The following is a 20,397-nucleotide window of genomic DNA, read 5'->3' on the forward strand; positions in this document are numbered from 1 at the left end:
CACAAATTGGCAACAGGCTTGTCTGGAAGGATAAAAACACTGACTTGGCACATTGGCTAGCCCGCGCAAGTCATTGTAAGGCTGCACGCGCGTTCGTAAACCTCAAAGAAGTCTGGTAGTCGAACGCGTAGGCGCATCCCTATATGGATTGATCAACTGAGAAAACCCTGAGCTGAGAAAACCCTATACTCGGTGAATGCGGTATAACACCAAGATCAGGAGGTGTTCGCCTGTCCTACTGTCCTAAGCAGGAGTCGAGGAGGCAACGCTGTACATCTGGAGGGCACATTTCAACATCGTTGAACAGAAATGAAATTAAATGGTGAAATATCTTCTTGCTTCTGGGATTCTGGAGATGACAATGATCTCTCGGTTAGTATGGTTAGAAAAAAGAAAGGAATAGAAAGGGTACCTGACTCGTGTGTGGAGACACGCTATCATAATTCCCGTCCACGAGAAGTTATCCTCCATGGACCTTACGAAATACCGAGGAATCTCTTGCTGCGTGTTCTAGAGCAAGGTTTTGGAACCGATTATACTCGACGAGCGTGCTCGCTTTCGTCCAGACCGATATACGACTGACCAGGTGTTTATTGCGAGGAGAGTGACTAAAGTGTTGCAGCTGTATTCGACTCCAATGCAGTTAGCTTTTCTGAACTTTGAACCCCATTTCAAGCTCTGAGGAAGGCGACATTGCCGCTAGCCAATAAATTTATTTAACAACCTCGTGTACAGGTTATCAAGATCGATACGACATTCAACAATGTGGATGTTAATTGAAAGTCGATCTTTTCAACTGCTTTTATCTGGAGTAGGACAAAGAGCAGTGGCAGTACCCTCCCTGTTCAACATCGTCATCGATGACATCATGCGAAGGACAGTCTTAGTGTCATCCCCTTGACCGACCTTAAGTCCGCCGATGATGTTGTTATATTCGCGGAAAGCAGCGCAAAACTTCAACATGTTATGTACCCTGTTTCGAAGCTAACTGCAGCCTGAAGACTACGTCTATGGTCGATGGACAATCGATCGAACTCGTCGATGAGTTCTATTAACTGGGATTTATGCTGAAGAACAACGACAGCTACAAGAGATAATCAGCAAAGATGTGCGAAAGCAAACACTGCATTAAAATCATTGACCAGGTGCCTGTGATCGACCCTACCACCAGTAAATTCATGCTGCGGTAAGCAGCAGCCTGCGCCGAGGCTGCTCTGCTCCAAAGTGGCTCGCCGCCCTCCTCTTTTTTATGCACTGTAGTCTTCTACGTCTGCAATTCTGTGGAGAATTGCGGACAACACGGGTTTAGTTTGTACCTTCGTGTTTGCTGTGAATTCCTCTCTTCATTTCGTCTTCAAAGGTATGTTCTTGTAGGCAGGTGGTTGTGGTTTCAGTTTAGAAGAAAGCCGTTGTGGTGGATGCTTCTTTGCATCGATTGATTGCCAGTGATTAACAACGTTGTTGAAGTTCTAATGCATTTATTAAAGTTGTCTCCGAAGTACTTTATATAGTACGACCATTAAACCTATGTCTCATATTGCTCAGAAAGAAATATCAGTTATTTCTCCAGAGTGCGGTGTAATAACCCTTCTCCTTGCTGACGAATCTCGCGTATGTATGCGTTCCAGGAGCGCAGTAGGTAGCCCGCAATGATGATGAGAACAATCGAATGAAAAATGGCGCCTTAAAATACTCCACGTGATTCTTTTACTCGAATCTCTTTGAATTACTTTGCTGTATTCTATCGATAAATCACATGAGTCGTTATGCATGCTTACCCTTCGCAGTATCTCGTCGTAACGTGCAGCTGTACGTTCGATGCCTAGCAGGATATTCTCCGTGATGTTTTCCCATCGTTCCTCAATTAACCCTGCTCTAATTGCTTTTCTGCGTGTTTCGTCTGCCTGGAATCGATTGAATTGACTTGCCGCACCTGCTTCAATCTTTTTCTTGGAACTGAACCAGCTTTCCGGATGTGCGGGAATCAAACTGACTAAATGTTTTATTCTACTTTCGTATAAGTGAACTTAAGCTCAGTGTTTTTTTTTCTATGAATGAAGTGATTGTATGCATCATGATGCAATCCGTTGCCTCACCTGTTTTTGATAGCGCAAATCAATCCAGCAGAGATATCCATCCTTCTTTAGCACTCTTGCACACTCTCGAAAGAACTGTTCGCAGTCGTGATACAGATGAGAAGATTCAACGTTAAGCACTGACAGAAAAATCTCTTGAATGGCTTCTCTTTTTGTAACAGAATTAGCACACTATTTCAAAGCTTATTCGTCCTGTCTTTTCTGTGACTCTTGTTGTCTTGAAAGGAAAATTTTCCTTTCAAAATTACCTTACGAGGATGTTTAGAAAACCTTACCAACATCAAATTGGTTATCTCCAAAAGGAAGATGGTGTGCGTCTCCGGAAATTATGTATTTATTTGCCAATGTGCAGCTGTCCACTCCTCTTATAGATTTTATTCGAGGATGAGACCTGGATGAAATCCATCCTGTTTGTTATTCGAAGATAGAAACCAAACGTACTTCTTCATCCATCTCATCCCATTTCCTTGACCACAGCCAACCTCCAAGAATTTTAGTCCTTTTAGTAGGGGATAGTGAGGATGAATCATGAGAGCCCGCTCATATAGATAATAGTGTGGACGATCCAAATCTGCAAATTGTTACTCCTACATGAGGCAATCCTTTAAAGTGATAGGGCATTTAACAACTATCCACCAGTTTCCGAAGAACACTCTTCCACGACAGCTTTCATCTGCATGTCTCTTGCTGCAGACGTTTCAGTGGGCCAATAGCCAAGATTCATGAACTGAATCCCAAATACTGGAGAAAGGTAGCACATTGCAGGGTACAGTACTAGTCTGTCGAACACAAAAAACCAAAGTCGAAGTAATAGGTCACATATTTTGTGAATGAGCCACATACTGTTTGTGAAGTGATTCGATTGTTTTCTGTCGCATACTCTTGTCGTTGATTATGGCAATCGCAGAAAACTCCAGCTAATTTTACTGGATCCACTGCTGTCACTCTTGTGCTCAGTTTCTTGAATTTTAGAACAAACATGACCGGTCGTCAAGGTGGTAAAGCTAAGCCGCTTAAGCAACCAAAGAAGGGTGAGAAAGTTTTGGACGAAGTAAGTGATGAAGTTTGTATTTTAAGAGTTGAAGTGTTGGAGTTTTACAAATGAACCAGTTAAAAGCGTCATTCCTAGGATGACGTGGAGTTCAAAAAGAAACAGATGGAAGAGAAGAAGAAGCTGGCTGAACTGGCAGCTAAAGCTGGGCAAAAGGGACCCTTGAGTGAGTGGAACGCATGTATTATTGCAGTATTCGATTTTAAACCTAACTATATAATTACACTGATATTTTGGTACAAGCAAACAGTGCTGTTTGCTTGTGTTGAAGTCGTAGGCAGAGCAGTTCATAAGTAGTGCAACTTTATCGATGTTATTTTGACCGATAAGCATGATAGTAATCACATATTGCTTAAGGGCATCACTCATTAAAGGCATCACTCCACGAATCTGGTACGGTACGGATTTCAGGTGGAGTATTCGTATACGGGATGGGGGACTATGGAGAGGGGGGTGATTCCGTCCATTTCTTCCTGATTGCCGTAACGCGCCAACCTTGTGCGACGCCGCATCTTCTGTGCCGTTCTTTACGGCAATTAGGAAGAAATGGACGGAATCACCCCCCCTCTCCGTAGTCTCCCATCCCGTATACGAATACTCCACCTGAAATCTGCACCACCTCAGATTCGTGGGGTGATGCCTTTAAGCACATCACGAAATTGACCGTGTTGTTCCGAAACGAATAGATATTGGAGGAAGTGTAGTTCGTGATTTTGAATCATGCGATCACGTTCAATTCTGCTTATTAATCTAGAAAAGACGTATGAAACATTCTTGGTGCTTCCATGTAACCAACGATGCAAAGTACTACAGGTAGTGAACAGAGCTGCAACTAGTAATTAAATTAAGTTCGTAGTAAGCTACCTTCAAGTCCTATTTACAACAAGGAGCGAAGTTTTCATTGGTGCATACGTCATTCTCCACAGGTTTTACTCAATCCACTGCAAATCCATTGATTGCGCAAGAACAAGACTACAGCGGATACCGTGTGATTAACAGTGTCTGCAGAAATTCTGGCCTTTCTTTACCAGGAAGCAATAACCTTTATATGAGGAAAGGAGATGGCTTTTGGCTTAGGTAGAATCAGTTAACGATGGATGAAAATAATTAATACGATGCTGCATGAATGGAAAGGTCAACTTTTTCTTAGAAATGGCGGTATAAGTTTGCATGCTTTTCAGCTTTACTGACACTGACTAGGAAATAGACATCTTTAGAATTTTTAGCAGCTTCATCAAAATAATCAGCACTTTTCACTCAAATATTTGGATAATTTTATCTAGAATAGCGAGCCAGAGCATTGGAATTTCCACAAATGTTGAAAAATACTTCATTTCCATAGTTTTTTTTTTTAATATACCTACTTGTGTATTAGTTTAGCAAGTTGTTCTCGCTTCATCCAAGATGCAGTCTTATAAGATCAAAGATCATTTTGGGTCTAAAAAACATTTCAAAATATGTGCTCACCCAAACAACATGAAGCCAAAAGTTCATATGCTCTCAGAATAATTTTTTTTTAAATCTCGTTCCTCATCTAAACCGCTGGAGTAACAAATAAGCATCGATTACATATTTTTTATATATTACAGACCGGTCAGAAACGTCATTGCAAGAAACTTGAGTTGTAAACGCATGACCTAATTCTGCTGAGATTGTTTATTTTCATTGTAATTCTTTGATTCAGTCGCAGGCTGGAAGTATGATGACTAAAGTGAATTATCTTGTTCAACGTTGAAGGTCTTTGCGTATAAGCAGCATTAAAGGAAAGTAGTCAAAGTTTGATGTTTTATGAGCTCACTTGTGATCTTCCCTCAACTATCCTTCCCGATTCGTTCGTTCTTCCCATCATATGAATGATTTTAGTATTTTGAGTTCTGGAGCCTCATTTTGGTACGATAAGGTCATGCAATCTAACTACAACCCATGTACACGGTGCAAAGGTTCACAGCCAACCATTTAATAAAATTTCAACCTCATCGCCATAGAAAATACTTTCTGGTTAAATTTATTCTGTCTTATTTGTCAGGTGGTGGTGGCATCAAGAAATCTGGAAAAAAGTGATCCTAGCCCTGGATAGGAAGTCTGATTCGCTCATCGCTCGTTCTTTCCATGTCATTCCTTTGTCTTATAAAACATTATTTGTGTCGTTGAAATACATGCACATGACTTCAAAGTAGTTTATAATAAACTGAATCCAGTATTTATGTTGATTTTGCAAGTTACGCACTGATTTGCAATGACCAACTCCAATGTGTGGTTGTGTTTGATCAAAGGAGCGAGCACTTATGTGCGCTAGGTCCTTTCAATCGACGTCTGGCGGAACATCAACAGAGTTTCATGGCATCAATATGAAAGTGAGTTCATTAACGTCAAATTAACGCAATAATTGAGGTATTTCCGCATTCATAGTTCATGCTGTGTTAGATATCAAAGTTTGATCTTTTCTTTCTAGAAGATTCATTTTATGTTTTAAACATTCAAACAAATTCCTTTCAATCACAATTATTTGTTTATACAATGGGGGCAGGTGAAAACAAAGGTACACAGCAAATTCACATGCCAGCGAAATTGGAATGTCTACAAGCTCTCAACAAATCAATACTAAGATAAATTGCATCTCACCTCAGAGATTATGGCGAGGAATCGATGATTTTGCCAATTATGCTCAAAACTAGGGTTTTGGACAGTTTAGAAAACGGTAGTGGTATTATACTTGTTCTGCCAGAAGACTAGGATCAAGGTTACACCGTACATGCCTGCCGCTATCCAGCACTGCATCGCCTTCTCACTGTACTTCGTCTCAATATCCCTGAAAAAAGACGAAACTTCGCATTGCTATAGCTACTGGAAAAGAAAAACCAAAACAGAAAAGTAAATAGTGTTTTTATAACTGCACAACTACTCTTTAGAATAGCTTCAGAATGCGAGCTTAGAAACATCAACCGTTATCTCAAATCGACCAGTGAATGTGAATTACTTCAAGCGTTAAATTGTGGCCTGCGTTGCATCCAAATGAATTATGAAACGAGGGATAGTACGATAACCGCGTGGTAAAACACTTGATTCCCCATTCTAAAATCTTACTTCTGCGAAAAAAATGGTTTTTCAAATCTCACAAGAATTAAGATGAATCATTGTGGCATGCTTTGCAAAAAAAATGTCACTCAAAAGTTACTGTCCTTTGCCCAGTTATCAGTCTGACTGCGAAGTCGATAACTGAAGTTACTTTTCTTTCCGTGCTTATCAGTGTGATTGCAAACTTCGTCTTGCATTAGATTTGTATTGAAAACATAGGGTATATTTTGAAACTATTTTGAAGAATCCAACTTACTTCATGCTATTAAAAACTGGTTGAGTAAACAAGTACATGAATCACTTGTAGTGCACTACCAGAGCTTGTTTTGATATGGTGCTGACGAGAGCTTATCGCTAATTTTTCCTTAGGATGCGCAGCATGTTCGACATCACATCAATGGAAAGATCTGCGAACTTATGCACTGACATGCGGGGTCTGCTGTTGTATCAACTCCGGCCTTACACTCATGGATAAAGTTGGCCCTTAATTATTGAATACAAACGATGAAGGGTTTGGTTAGCCCCGTAGTATACACTTATCAACCGCTCGGATGGATGTCGTAGGTCGTTATTACCACTGCGCTATATACGTCCACGAGTGAATATTACCAAAACAAAAAAAAAAGAAAGTGGCAGAAATTGTTTCATTCGAAAACTATCAAATTCAATTCTGAGAGTGTAAACTTCAGATTGTGGGTGGGTTACTGTTGACTGCATGAAATATAGAAACTATGCACAATGAAACTTTGCATAACTCGTATTTTTAATCATCAAAATATTTGAGTTAAACAGCATGCAGTCCATCTCTACGGTCAATGCTTCGTAACACTCCAAAACCAGACGAAACATTTCATCCCCAGAGCTCACAATTATCCTCTGAACTGAGGTTAAAAAGGCAGACGTCTTCCAAACGGATTGATAAGTTCTAAACACTTTTTTTCAAACAAAAAAAAAAGATGTTCTGACTCTACGACAACACGATGTAACCAAAATCTAACTACACGGCATGAAACTTTTTCGAGGAAAAATAACCCGAATTTATGATTTAAACTGCCTTCCAAGCAAGTGCTTCTCGAAGTTCAATAATAACTGAAGGCTTTTGGTATTCGGCAAAAGTAGTTATGAACAAAGTCATAACTTCAGCTATTGAAGACGTGCCTATTCCTGTGCTACTGTATGTCACACATGCGAAATATTGTAAAAATGAATGTATTTTGTTCTTCAGACGGAGAAACATAGAAACATGATCGCATGACAAAAGGTGATGAGGTGACAACCAGTAACAAGAACTATCAGAATGACAAAAACTGTACGAGTGTTCTTTTCTTAGCTCAGCGCTACATTCGTTTTGTCGAGGGAAAGAAGTGCGTAGAAGAGAAGGAACGAGTTCGGTTTTTGTTCGCAAGCAGTATGAATATATTGAGGCAAGTCAGTACACTAAGTTATACGTCCATAACATAATCTCATCCATCAAAAAATTTCATCAATGATAGTTGATTAGGAAATGGAAAAATGAGTTGATTAAGCTGCTATTCCCGTGCTTCTCAGCTATCACTGAGCGAATTCTTGTAAGTTTATTTGAGTACAGACATATAGAATTGAAGTCGAGAAACTATAAATCGTGAGTGCTTCTTCTAAAATTCTAAATACATCGCAAATAGTTAATTTCCGCTTCTGTTCCAGAACTTATATAACAAAACTCGTATTTGCCTAGGCAACCACAACTCGTTTGCTGCAGATGGCGCACTTTACTTCACACTAATCTGACTGGCACTGACATGTCCCGCTCTAACTGAACAGACACGAAGACAAAGATCCAAATATAGAAATTAACAGGGAAAAGTTTTTTTTCTTGCAAATTTTAATTGGGTCTAAAAAGAAATTGGCAAACAGGAAACTACAGTAAACTCACTCTACAGTTGGCGCCATGTGACCACCTTCCTTCGATTCTTCGGAAAAGTGGAGGTCAGGGAATAACGTAACAGCTTGCAAGTAGAAGAAAACTCCTAACAAGCCAAGGAAAATTACGCCCCACACAGACATGATCATGCTGGAAAACCCGAATTTTCAAGAAATTAACCGGAATGAAATGTTTACGCATATTGAAACAGAGTCAATGCAAAATAAAACGTACCAAAACGCAGACATCTTTGGTCCCATGAGCGGGCATAGCTTTCGCATTACGATATCTTAAAGAGATGGAATTCATGCGCAAACCGTTCATCTCAATCAAACGTCGGTTCCTTAGCTCAGTGTCCAGGAAAAAAAGGAAACATTGTTAAACATGATGATAGAGAACGGTAGGAACCCTAACTCTAAAAGTTATGCAGAAAAGAGTGAAAGGAGAGATGACGAATCCACCATCACAACACCCAGAATCCCTGTTCTGGCGCGGCACAGAAAAATGGGCGTGTTCATTGGTTTTCGACCGCATTCACCTTCGTACACTTCACGAAATCTGCATTTGGATAAATTATAGAACTTTTGTGGATGTAATGTTTTGTGTCGCAGATTTAATCACAATTAGCGAGGAGCAGTATATCTCTTCTTCAGAAACTTTTTAGACGTTTTGGGAGACAGAAAACAGCCAAACCCTTTTGATTATTCTTCTAGTACGTGTTGCGTGTTGCGCACTTCATCGGTCTCTGGTCCCTCCCTCCGATAAATTGAAGACTATCTTTTTGGAAATTTCACTCACAGATCTTTGTTTCGCTTATGAAAAAGGAATTCTTTCGCAGAGAAAACCTTGTGAATTTGTTACTTACCTGACTACCCTTAGTTGCTGATGAAGACTTTATCTCCAAATATGACGAACCTTCCGTTTTTTGAGGCATCGATCCAAACTTTCGTTGAGTATTGAACGACTCCTCTAAATAAGCCTGCGCATCTTTTGCAACTTCTTTCTTCTACTCGTGGTAAACACAATGTTGCCTCGATGAAGGAAATTCGAAGTCCTGGATGTGGTGTGGAGAAATAGATACTTTGACTTACTTCTGGTCACTCGTACCCACGGACCATGTTAAATTCTGACATGTCGTAATAACTTTGCTTAACCGGAGTTTCAGATTTGGTCAACCAGCTCTCATCTATCATTCCGTGTCATCTTATCTATCATCTTTTAGTTTTTGCTTATTACTTTCCTTGTAAAGTGATTGGGAACTCGGGAATTGGACCTTCTAGAATTTTTTCCGCCTTCTCTCAAAACATGCCCATTTTAGAGGAAGGCTCGTGGTTCGCTCGTTTTTTTGGAGTGAGATCTTCGTTCAAATAATTTTACAGTTACCTAAAGCCGTTCTGGGAGAGTTTTCAGAGTAAATTTTCGGGATATTTCAGCATGCTTCCTTTCAGTAAGGATGAGGTAGGAAGAAATCTGCACAATGTCAATCTAATCTCACTTAAGGAGATGAAGTATACTCATATATCATATGTACTTGTGCACGTTCCATTTTGTAAACCCCCAACTATCTGAATAATGTTTTTCTTGAGAATTTCAAGATGCTATGAACAAAAAAGATGTGTAGATGAATTTGAACCCCGTTTGAATTCCATCCGATAGCTCCTAGAAACTGATTGTGATTCGATTGGTCGGTTTTTACCGCACTCCTATTTTTAAATAGAAGTTCTCCATTACCGCAACTCTTTCACCAGTTAATTACATCGCATAAAATCGTGAATGTTTCAGATGGGTGTGGTGATTCCACTAGTGTCAGTTACTGCATTCTGGCTACTCATCGGTGTTGGAGGGCCATTTCTTGTCCCAAAAGGTCCCAACAGGGGTATGTGTATTTTTTGTTCTTATATCGATTCAGTTCTTTCGAAGACTTCAATGCTCCTAAGGTGCTTTTTTTTAGGTATTATTCAAACAATGATAATAATGACCGCGGTGTGTTGTCATCTGTTCTGGATTATGGTATGTTAGACACTTCAGTCGAGCTGAAAAATTTTGATATCTGGTAATGCAGCCCTTTTTGGCTGTTTAATATCCAAAAAAGATTTTCGTTTGTTGCTTCAGAATCATTATCTAATGCAATACAAAACTTATACGTACAGAAAAAGTGATTTCCTACAATAACGTGGATAGATTTGCTTAGAAGTCCAAGACTTGATATCGTACTGGTTCGTTAGTCACAGAGGTCAACAGATAGTTCGTAGATGTACCAGTGAAGAACGTTTTATATCATTGCGCAACCCCTCTCTCGTTTGTATGGCATCTGAAGCTTAGGAGTCATCATGGATGCGATAGTCGGAGCTGGTGCTCTGACCCCCTTCACTTTTGAACGGTTGGGGAAGGGATCTCCTTCACTTTTAAACGGTTGGCTAAATTACCCTCTTCACCTTTGGACGGTTGGCGAAAGGACTCCCTTCACTTGAGCTGCACCCCATCAGCTACACCCCTTCACCTGAGGAGGGTCCGGCTTCTCCCTATCGCACCTATGGGAGTCAGCATCTTCCGTTCTCGGTGCTTTTCTGACGTTAATTGGGTTATCCTTTGTCACATAAACTGATAGCGTCAATGATTCCTCTTAGACATGAATTAGTGATGCTCGCAGAGGTCTACCGGAGGGCTTCCGTTATCCGATACTTTTTACTACTTCGTGGGATAGTACCATTTTCCAAGCACATTGAATTGTTGTTTGAATCCTTCTTTGCATTCGCATCAATTCCGACAATTACCGTCTAATGACTAGCTATAGGTATCTTGGATGTTTTGAGTTCATCATAAAGATATTCTTGTTACACTCGTCTGCAATTTCTGTTGGAATGTAAGGACTTACGACCCAGAGTTCGAGTCCTCTACGATCGATTTAACACATTGACGGCCCACCTGTTTTTACGCATCCGCCTCGTACCAATAAAGAATACGTATGGGACTACGCTTTCTTTGCGCGCGTCGTCGAACAATGTAAAAAAAATGGATTGTTATGTCATTAAATATTCTATAACCCTTCATGTATATTTATTATGCTGTCTCCCAACGTCATTGGACGTTGTCCCACGCGGAAAGAAAAATTTCCCCGAAAAACATTGTCGGACATTGTCGTTAACGTGTTAAATTACTCAATAGTAATGTGAAAGATCATGGACCAGTGGGCGGAGGATAAGAGAGTCTCAGAAAATTCCCCTGCAGTGGGTCATTCAACTATGACAGCTTCGTTATGATTTTTGAGGTACACCATCGGTGATTACATTAATTTCATAACTAATAATTTTATTTTAGTTAAATTAAATTATTTTTTTTTTGCAGTTATGCTTCATCAGAAGTACTATAGAATTCATTTAAGATCTACTTGCATCAGTTGAACCCACTTATTGGTCCTCAAATCAACGTCAAGACGATCCGTTGGATTTCGCTGAAATGGGGAGACTCGCCTACGCCTGTTCCACTCGGTCAGTAAATTCGGGTACCAACCAAAATACCACCAATATTTCACGATCGAAAGCTAGTTAGTTTTGTACAAAGTTGAGAAAAAATACACTGGATATTCAACTCTTAAAATGTTACTCTTTATTCTTCTGCCCTTACTCCTCCATTCTCTGTGTGATTCTACATCTAAGTACAGTTGCGTTGGAATTGGCCCTATCCTTACTGTTGGTTCACTTTTCCTGACTGTACGGTGTCATGTGATTGTTTTATTTGTACGCAAATATCTTATTATCAGACACGTCTTTTTTGCTTATTAAGAAATTTATTTAACTGAAATGTGTATTTTGTATATGATTTCATGCTAAAGATTACATTTCGTCTGTTTGGTATCTCAGCAGCTTAAACAGGACTACCCCTAAGGCAATTGCGGCTTTAAAGGAGCAAAACAAAGTGCTTCGCGGCCAGATCTGTTAGCTCATAGCTAGAAATATAAGAATAGAAGATCAGAATTAGAAGTGAGTCTAAAAGTTGAACGAATACTAATTCTAACACTTACTTGCCGTTATTGTCGTGTGTACAATATTTCTAGTTTAACGGAATGTATTAAGTGCTATATCCACCTGGACTATCTCTAAAATATGATTGGTCTATGCTATAGGAGTATAAGAAATTTATGAGCTTGTTTTTGAGAAGAAATATGCAAACGGATCTCAATACTTATCAAAACAATGAACGTCACGCGGAATCAGGAAGATGTTGAGCAACAAGTACTGTCGTTTTCCTCTCAAAATATAGTAACTGTCAGTGACCAATCTTGGAGTGCATCCAAAAAAGGCTGGTTGGTAAACCATATACTCGTCACCGTCATTTCGGATCGAGAGATTGAAGGCCGCGTATCACGAAATTAATGCTGATATCTTTCAATCAAAGTAAAGAGTTTGGCGTGTACATTACGAACGTGAGAGTGACCGCGCTCAATCCTCCAATCGTCCTAATAACAGCGCGGGAAATTGCTCGCTTACGCAGCGCGTATGAGGGTGGCACTTTGTAAGGGCTATAGTGGTTTCTCCGCCATTTTTTTACGCTGTTTATGAGGGATTGAGCACTCATTCTCGTACTTCCCGAACCCTACATTGTCCATTGAGGAAGCTCAACATTGTCAATTCCGTGATTTGCTGCCTTCGACTCAAATGTGAAGTTGTTGGGAGGTGGTTTGTGTATATCGTAGTCGAAGTTGAGTGTATTGTATTGTTTTTTGTATATAAGTATATACAGACACGTCCATGCATGAGATATTTGTGCTGTTTAAGACAATAATCCTAAAGTTTTGTTCACTAAAGCAGAAATGTCAACAAGCAATTGAAGGTTAAGAGAACAGCCATAATAGGAGAACTAGCGTGAAATCTGGAGAAAAAAAACACATATATTGAGCTATCGATGATCTGAAGAGAATCCGGAAGAGTATATTTGCACAATTGGGTAAAACTCTAATTGTCGGCTAATACTTTTAATATACTTACTACAATATACAATATACTTACTACAATACTTTTATTGCTTCATTTCCACATACCTCTGCTTATATCAAGAGAATTTCATTTGATTAACGTAAAAAATGAAGAAATCAACGTTTCTACATCAACAAGCACAGTCCTGGTTATCAGCCTCAATCCGTCCTCTCAAATCCAAAATCCTGTCGTGAACACGCAAAAAAAAAACAACAAGGCGAGGAAGAACTATTGCGCTTCAGCCAAACAAAAACGGTAATCAGTTATGTTACCCGAGAAGGGTCATCTAACGGCGACGACGATTACTGTGACACAACGATGTGCAAGAATGAATTCGATGCTAAAATTTGATATTATAATTCTGGTTTGGTCGAACAGCAACTTATTTTAATCAGAATTCATAGGATTTATTATGATGATTTATGATTGGTTTATTCATCTGTAATAAGTTATCTCCACAAAATTCTATAAAGCTATAACAATACAATTTGCACTCTCATCTCAGTAAGAGATTAATAATCAAAATTATGCACGGCGAAACTTAAAGCAAACATGACATGAACGTTGACAGTGAATAATATTGAGTGAACAACCGTAGCACTGGTCGATTTGAGAAACGAAGCAGTTGTGGCAGCATTACACTTGAAATACGCAGGCTTCAAACAACAACGGATGTGCTTCTCCGTGATGGGACACAGTCTTTATTCGTTTCACAAAAAATTTCAAAAATTTCACCACCGAAATAAGACTGGGTACCATTAGTGACCGAAGCAGAGTAATACAAAATACCACTAGAATGGTACATTCCACCATAAAATAAATGCATACAACATGCCTACTTTTGAGCATAAGAAAGCAGCGAATGAAAGGCAAGATAAAAACCATTAAAAAGGGGCCTAGAACAAAAGTCAAATATAACAAAACAGAAATTAAGTTAAAAGAATCCATAATAAATAAGAAAGTAAAACAGTTTCGATGATATAACATACTTGAACTGGTGATCAAAATGATATCGAAGACTTTCGGATGGGCAGTGTATAGGAGATGGTGTTGGCTAGTGTCGGCGAATAGAGTGAAAAGTTTGACTATATCGGCACATAAAAACAAAACACACAACTAAACAAATCACAACTATTGCAACAAAACTTGACTATGTATGCCAATGCAACGCACTAGATGCGCCTGTCGACATCGCAGCTTTTGACAAGCAGCGAATTGCAGCTCCTTACCAGCTGCCATTGTTCAACTGTCGTTGATCTATACTAAAAACAAGCCCTTTGTATTTGTCGGGAGCGCACTTGCCACAGTAACCTCCACATCGGCCTTCGATCACGGCATTGTTCTTAAAATCAGAAAACAATTGTGGAAATCTTTGTTCATTGTATCACTTCTCACAAAATGATATTGATCATTTCTACCCATTACTAGCGTCACGAAGAGTTTCATGTATCTACAATCCAAATAATACCGTACTCTCTCTTTAATGAAGATGGAAAACTAAACAGACGACCACGAAATAGAGTACTGTGCATGATTTCCTAGGAAATATAAGCATATCACAGTTAAATCCGCTACATTCGGATGCACATTAGTTCCGTACCAGACAAAAATCATGATATATAATAACGGGCTTATTCTGTCACGTATATATATATATATATATATATATATATATATATATATATATATATATATATATATAATAACGAGCTTAGTCCGTGTGTGTGTGTGTGTGTGTGCGTGTGTGTGTGTGCGTGTGTGTGCGTGCGTGTGTGTGTGTGTCACGAAATTCGAAAAAGGGGGTGCGACGGGTCCACCGGCGCCAGATACCTATAGAAGCGGGTGCGACGGGTCCAGCGGCGCCAGATACCTATAGAAGCGGGTGCGACGGGTCCACCGGCGCCAGATACCTATGGAAGGGGGTGGGACGGGTCCACCGGTGTCAGATTGGTGCGCCGGCGCCAGACACCTATGGAAGAGGGGTGCGACGGGTCCAGCGCGCCAGATACCTATAGAAGCAGGTGCGACGGGTCCACCGGTGTCAGATACCTATGGAAGAGGGGTGCGACGGGTCCAGCGGCGCCAGATACCTATAGAAGCAGGTGCGACGGGTCCACCGGTGTCAGATACCTATGGAAAAGGAGTGCGACGGGTCCAGCGGCGCCAGATACTTATAGAAGCGGGTGCGACGGGTCCACCGGCGCCAGATACCTATGGAAGGGGGTGGGACAGGTCCACCGGCGCCAGATACCTATAGAAGCGGGTGCGACGGGTCCACCGGCGCCAGATACCTATGGAAGGGGGTGGGACGGGTCCACCGGTGTCAGATTGGTGCGCCGGCGCCAGATACCTATGGAAGAGGGGTGCGACGGGTCCAGCGGCGCCAGATACCTATAGAAGCAGGTGCGGCGGGTCCACCGGTGTCAGATACCTATGGAAAAGGGGTGCGACGGGTCCAGCGGCGCCAGATACTTATAGAAGCGGGTGCGACGGGTCCACCGGCGCCAGATACCTATGGAAGGGGGTGGGACGGGTCCACCGGTGTCAGATTGGTGCGCCGGCGCCAGATACCTATGGAAGAGGGGTGCGACGGGTCCAGCGGCGCCAGATACCTATAGAAGCAGGTGCGACGGGTCCACCGGTGTCAGATACCTATGGAAAAGGGGTGCGACGGGTCCAGCGGCGCCAGATACCTATGGAAGGGGGTGGGACGGGTCCACCGGCGCCAGATACCTATAGAAGCGGGTGCGACGGGTCCACCGGCGCCAGATACCTATGGAAGGGGGTGGGACGGGTCCACCGGTGTCAGATTGGTGCGCCGGCGCCAGATACCTATGGAAGAGGGGTGCGACGGGTCCAGCGGCGCCAGATACCTATAGAAGCAGGTGCGACGGGTCCACCGGTGTCAGATACCTATGGAAAAGGGGTGCGACGGGTCCAGCGGCGCCAGATACCTATAGAAGCAGGTGCGACGGGTCCACCGGTGTCAGATACCTATGGAAAAGGGGTGCGACGGGTCCAGCGGCGCCAGATACCTATAGAAGCAGGTGCGGCGGGTCCACCGGTGTCAGATACCTATGGAAAAGGGGTGCGACGGGTCCAGCGGCGCCAGATACCTATAGAAGCGGGTGCGACGGGTCCACCGGCGCCAGATACCTATAGAAGCGGGTGCGACGGGTCCACCGGCGCCAGATACCTATGGAAGGGGGTGGGACGGGTCCACCGGTATCAGATTGGTGCGCCGGCGCCAGATACCTATGGAAGAGGGGTGCGACGGGTCCAGCGGCGCCAGATACCTATAGAAGCAGGTGCGACGGGTCCACCGGTGTCAGATACCTATGGAAAAGGGGTGCGACGGGTCCAGCGGCGCCAGATACTTATAGAAGCGGGTGCGACGGGTCCACCGGCGCCAGATACCTATGGAAGGGGGTGGGACGGGTCCACCGGTGTCAGATTGGTGCGCCGGCGCCAGATACCTATGGAAGAGGGGTGCGACGGGTCCAGCGGCGCCAGATACCTATAGAAGCAGGTGCGACGGGTCCACCGGTGTCAGATACCTATGGAAAAGGGGTGCGACGGGTCCACCGGCGCCAGATACCTATAGAAGCGGGTGCGACGAGTCCACCGGCGCCAGATACCTATAGAAGCGTGTGCGACGAATCCACCGGCGCCAGATACCTATGGAAGGGGCTGCCACAGGACTACCAGCACCAGATACCTATAGAAGCGGGTGCGACGGGTCCACCGGCGCCAGATACCTATAGAAGCGGGTGCGACGGGTCCACCGGCGCCAGATACCTATGGAAGGGGGTGGGACGGGTCCACCGGCGCCAGATACCTATGGAAGGGGGTGGGACGGGTCCACCGGTGTCAGATTGGTGCGCCGGCGCCAGATACCTATGGAAGAGGGGTGCGACGGGTCCAGCGGCGCCAGATACCTATAGAAGCAAGTGCGACGGGTCCACCGGTGTCAGATACCTATGGAAAAGAGGTGCGACGGGTCCAGCGGCGCCAGATACTTATAGAAGCGGGTGCGACGGGTCCACCGGCGCCAGATACCTATGGAAGGGGGTGGGACGGGTCCACCGGTGTCAGATTGGTGCGCCGGCGCCAGATACCTATGGAAGAGGGGTGCGACGGGTCCAGCGGCGCCAGATACCTATAGAAGCGGGTGCGACGGGTCCACCGGCGCCAGATACCTATGGAAGGGGGTGGGACGGGTCCACCGGTGTCAGATTGGTGCGCCGGCGCCAGATACCTATGGAAGAGGGGTGCGACGGGTCCAGCGGCGCCAGATACCTATAGAAGCGGGTGCGACGGGTCCACCGGCGCCAGATACCTATGGAAGGGGGTGGGACGGGTCCACCGGTGTCAGATTGGTGCGCCGGCGCCAGATACCTATGGAAGAGGGGTGCGACGGGTCCAGCGGCGCCAGATACCTATAGAAGCAGGTGCGACGGGTCCACCGGTGTCAGATACCTATGGAAAAGGGGTGCGACGGGTCCAGCGGCGCCAGATACTTATAGAAGCGGGTGCGACGGGTCCACCGGCGCCAGATACCTATAGAAGCGGGTGCGACGGGTCCACCGGCGCCAGATACCTATGGAAGCGGGTGCGGCGGGTCCACCGGTGCCAGATACCTATAGAGGGAGGTGCGACGGGTCCACCGGCGCCAGATACCTATAGAAGCGGGTGCGACGAGCCCACCGGCGCCAGATACCTACAGAAGGGGATAGGACGGATCCCACGGGATCGGATTGGTGCGCCGGTGCCAGATACCTATAAAATGGCTCGCGACAGGACCCGCGGCGTCGGATTGGTGCGCCGGTGCCAGATACCTGTAAAATGGTTCGCGACGGGTCCCGCGGCGTCGGATTGGTGCGCCGGGGTCAGATAGCTATAAAAAGGGGTGTGACGGTTCCCGTAGCGTAGCAATAGCTTCGTGTGAATTTCGCTAAAGATAGGTGGGACGTTGCAGCCGTTTCATAGCCGTGGACACTGACCGCTTTTTTCACCTTCTATTTCCTTCTTCGTTCGTTTCTTAAGTTTGTAGCATGCCGTTCTCGGAAAATGGAAGCACGAATGAAATCAGCTGCTTAAATGGTAGCCAACAGTTTACATAACCTGACGAGGAACGTTATCTTTATCAGTACGATGATGTCGTTCACGTTATTCTATGTTAAAACATCATCCTGTGATAACTGTTTGGGAAAATCAGGAGGAACACCCATACTTCGAGTAATACTTTCAAATTTTGTCCATATTATTTTTGTATCGAAGGAGTGTTTGAAGCTGATGGTTGAATATTCTCCAAATGTAGAATTGGCGCGTTTAGAAGGAAAGCTTTGTAATCTTTCGCCTTAATTTATAACAAGAAAAGAGAAGGAAAGCGTTGCTTAAAAAAAACACAAATCTAACTCTACAGAAAATGTCACAACTATTGACTTTCATTAATCTGCGAAGGGGAGTGAAGCTGAAACCACAGAAAGTCTGAAGTCCGGCTTTAGCCGGACATTCAGACTGGTTAAAATATAAAACGGAAGCCGTGAAAGCTGTGTACGAGAAGAGTCGCGGGCATGATGCAATGATTATGAAATTCCTTTCTAGTTTTGAAGAAAAATGAAAAAAGTATGTAGTTTCTGGACTTGTCTTTCTTAATACGATAAAGTCGGATTAGGAATACGTCTAGCGAGGGTCTAAATACGTCGGCAGCGCTCTTAAGAGCCCAGCCTGCTGACCTGATTCTTCGTTTCTCATCCGCTGTTAGAATAGATGATAGATTCAAGTCAAATGGATGAGTCGCAAAAACAGTTACGCCTTGAAAGACGTTTCTACAAGTTAACGATGGCCGAAATCGTACCGACGATCTATCGATTCTCGACGTGGTCCTATGACCCTTGTCCTCCCACTGCAGATCATCAACTATTCTCAATCCGGTGCCACGGAGATCCACTGAGAATCGACCCTGCAACTTTGCTTTGCAGATTAAAGCATTTATTGAGGCTCTGCATTACCGTATAATATATAGGGTTGTCTTGTTCCATTACGTACCTGAGGACAATCCTTCATACTGTAACAATCCCCAGCTGTGCCGTACGGGACGAATGAACCGTGCAGCGTGTCAGCAAACATCATGTCATTTACTTAAACAGATCGCAGATAACCCGCGGAACGCTAGTTTCATTTATTTCAAGAAAAGTGATGTAAATATTGCGTGAATCTGTCACTTACTGTTAATTTTACGATTGAGGAGGTCGACACGAACTTTACGGAAATGAGTCAAGCCGGCGTTTGCATCTCCGTCATCCGAACATTGGCATGAGTCATTCCTTTCGCCGTTAAATGGGCAGGTATGGGGATAGATCAAACTAGAAATCTATGTTAAATAAAAAAAGTGCTGAAGGGGAGAAAACTTTACCGTTTTCCATATACTTCAGCGAAGTTAGTCTCAGGATTGAGATTAATGTATGATTTAGGAATGGTTTCGTTCATTCGATGACAATACACCATTACAGGGAAACCATCGAGAAGAACTGTGTAGTTTCCGTCTATCGAATGTGTTACTATATTTTGCGCACGAATCTCCTGGCAGGTCGCTGGCAGACCTAATAAAGAAACTGGCTGTGAACCGAAAAAACATTCTTTGTAATGATCAACTCTGAAGTCAACACTAAAGGTGGGTACAAAAGTGCTACTACTTAGCACACTACATTCATTCACTACCTCGTATACTCTTAAAGTGGCGGGTGTAGCACAGTCGGTGAGAGTCCTGTCTGCACGATCGATCGATGCCTCGAAAACGCCTTAGTGCCAAGTAAGCTTTTCATTCTTCCGGGGCGATAAACTGGTACCAGACTTGTTTTGGAGAAAAAAAAAAAACCACTGACTTGATACCGCGGTTAGCCACCGCAGGTTAGCCTCTTGCCCCTCAAACGATTCTGAGTTGAAGTGAACGCGCTGGTCATCCTAAGCGGATCGTCATCTCGTTTATAAGAAAACGAAACCACGAACGCAAAAGAGGAGGTTTTGCTACGTAAAGGAGTGACTGATCAAGCTACAGCGCATAGCCTACTTTATTTTCCACTACTCCACAGATGATATTCTAAAATCTTGAAGAACTTCGTGGAGAGATGTTGTTCTGCATGTTTCCTTCAGCTGCACCCATTTTACATGACTATAGGTGTTAAAGGCATCACCCCACGAATCTGGTGTGGTACAGATTTCAGGTGGAGTATTCGTATACGAGATAGCAGATTATTGAGAAGAGGGTGATTCCGCCCATTTCTTCCCAATTGCTGTAAA

The 20,397-nt window shown here is 43.3% G+C and overlaps 5 protein-coding genes across 6 annotated transcripts in view; 2 read left to right on the forward strand and 3 right to left on the reverse strand.

Annotated features, from left to right (window-relative positions):
- Positions 1-1,106: 1,106 nt before the first annotated feature.
- On the forward strand, positions 1,107-5,208 carry RB195_000029 (uncharacterized protein; the record flags this gene model as incomplete). The annotated part of the gene is made up of 5 exons (XM_013443689.2): positions 1,107-1,186; positions 1,310-1,360; positions 3,069-3,147; positions 3,226-3,313; positions 5,174-5,208. The coding sequence occupies 5 exons, from the start codon at positions 1,107-1,109 to the stop codon at positions 5,206-5,208; spliced, it is 333 nt and encodes a 110-aa protein (XP_013299143.2).
- Positions 1,555-2,974, reverse strand: RB195_000030 (uncharacterized protein; the record flags this gene model as incomplete). Its single annotated transcript, XM_064196156.1, has 7 exons — positions 1,555-1,683; positions 1,779-1,904; positions 2,097-2,215; positions 2,372-2,487; positions 2,538-2,667; positions 2,733-2,875; positions 2,940-2,974. The coding sequence occupies 7 exons, from the start codon at positions 2,972-2,974 to the stop codon at positions 1,555-1,557; spliced, it is 798 nt and encodes a 265-aa protein (XP_064052037.1).
- Positions 5,209-5,835: 627 nt separating the features above from the next.
- On the reverse strand, positions 5,836-8,403 carry RB195_000031 (uncharacterized protein; the record flags this gene model as incomplete). Its single annotated transcript, XM_013443690.2, has 3 exons — positions 5,836-5,956; positions 8,135-8,272; positions 8,357-8,403. The coding sequence occupies 3 exons, from the start codon at positions 8,401-8,403 to the stop codon at positions 5,836-5,838; spliced, it is 306 nt and encodes a 101-aa protein (XP_013299144.2).
- A 1,501-nt stretch (positions 8,404-9,904) lies between these two features.
- RB195_000032 (uncharacterized protein) lies at positions 9,905-11,618 on the forward strand (the record flags this gene model as incomplete). The annotated part of the gene is made up of 3 exons (XM_013443691.2): positions 9,905-9,998; positions 10,074-10,132; positions 11,505-11,618. The coding sequence occupies 3 exons, from the start codon at positions 9,905-9,907 to the stop codon at positions 11,616-11,618; spliced, it is 267 nt and encodes an 88-aa protein (XP_013299145.2).
- A 2,702-nt stretch (positions 11,619-14,320) lies between these two features.
- Positions 14,321-20,397, reverse strand: part of RB195_000033 (uncharacterized protein) — a gene marked incomplete at both ends in the record, with an annotated part of 30,955 nt that continues 24,878 nt past the window's right edge. For both annotated transcript variants that reach the window (XM_064196157.1, XM_064196158.1), the window contains 5 exons: positions 14,321-14,437; positions 18,956-19,060; positions 19,147-19,238; positions 19,327-19,463; positions 19,514-19,700. In XM_064196157.1, coding sequence (XP_064052038.1) covers positions 14,321-14,437; positions 18,956-19,060; positions 19,147-19,238; positions 19,327-19,463; positions 19,514-19,700 — 638 coding nt within the window. The remainder of the gene's footprint in view (positions 14,438-18,955; positions 19,061-19,146; positions 19,239-19,326; positions 19,464-19,513; positions 19,701-20,397) is intronic.

This window comes from Necator americanus, chromosome IV (assembly GCF_031761385.1).
Source record: "Necator americanus strain Aroian chromosome IV, whole genome shotgun sequence".
In the NCBI taxonomy this organism is placed as follows: Eukaryota; Metazoa; Nematoda; class Chromadorea; order Rhabditida; family Ancylostomatidae; genus Necator; species Necator americanus.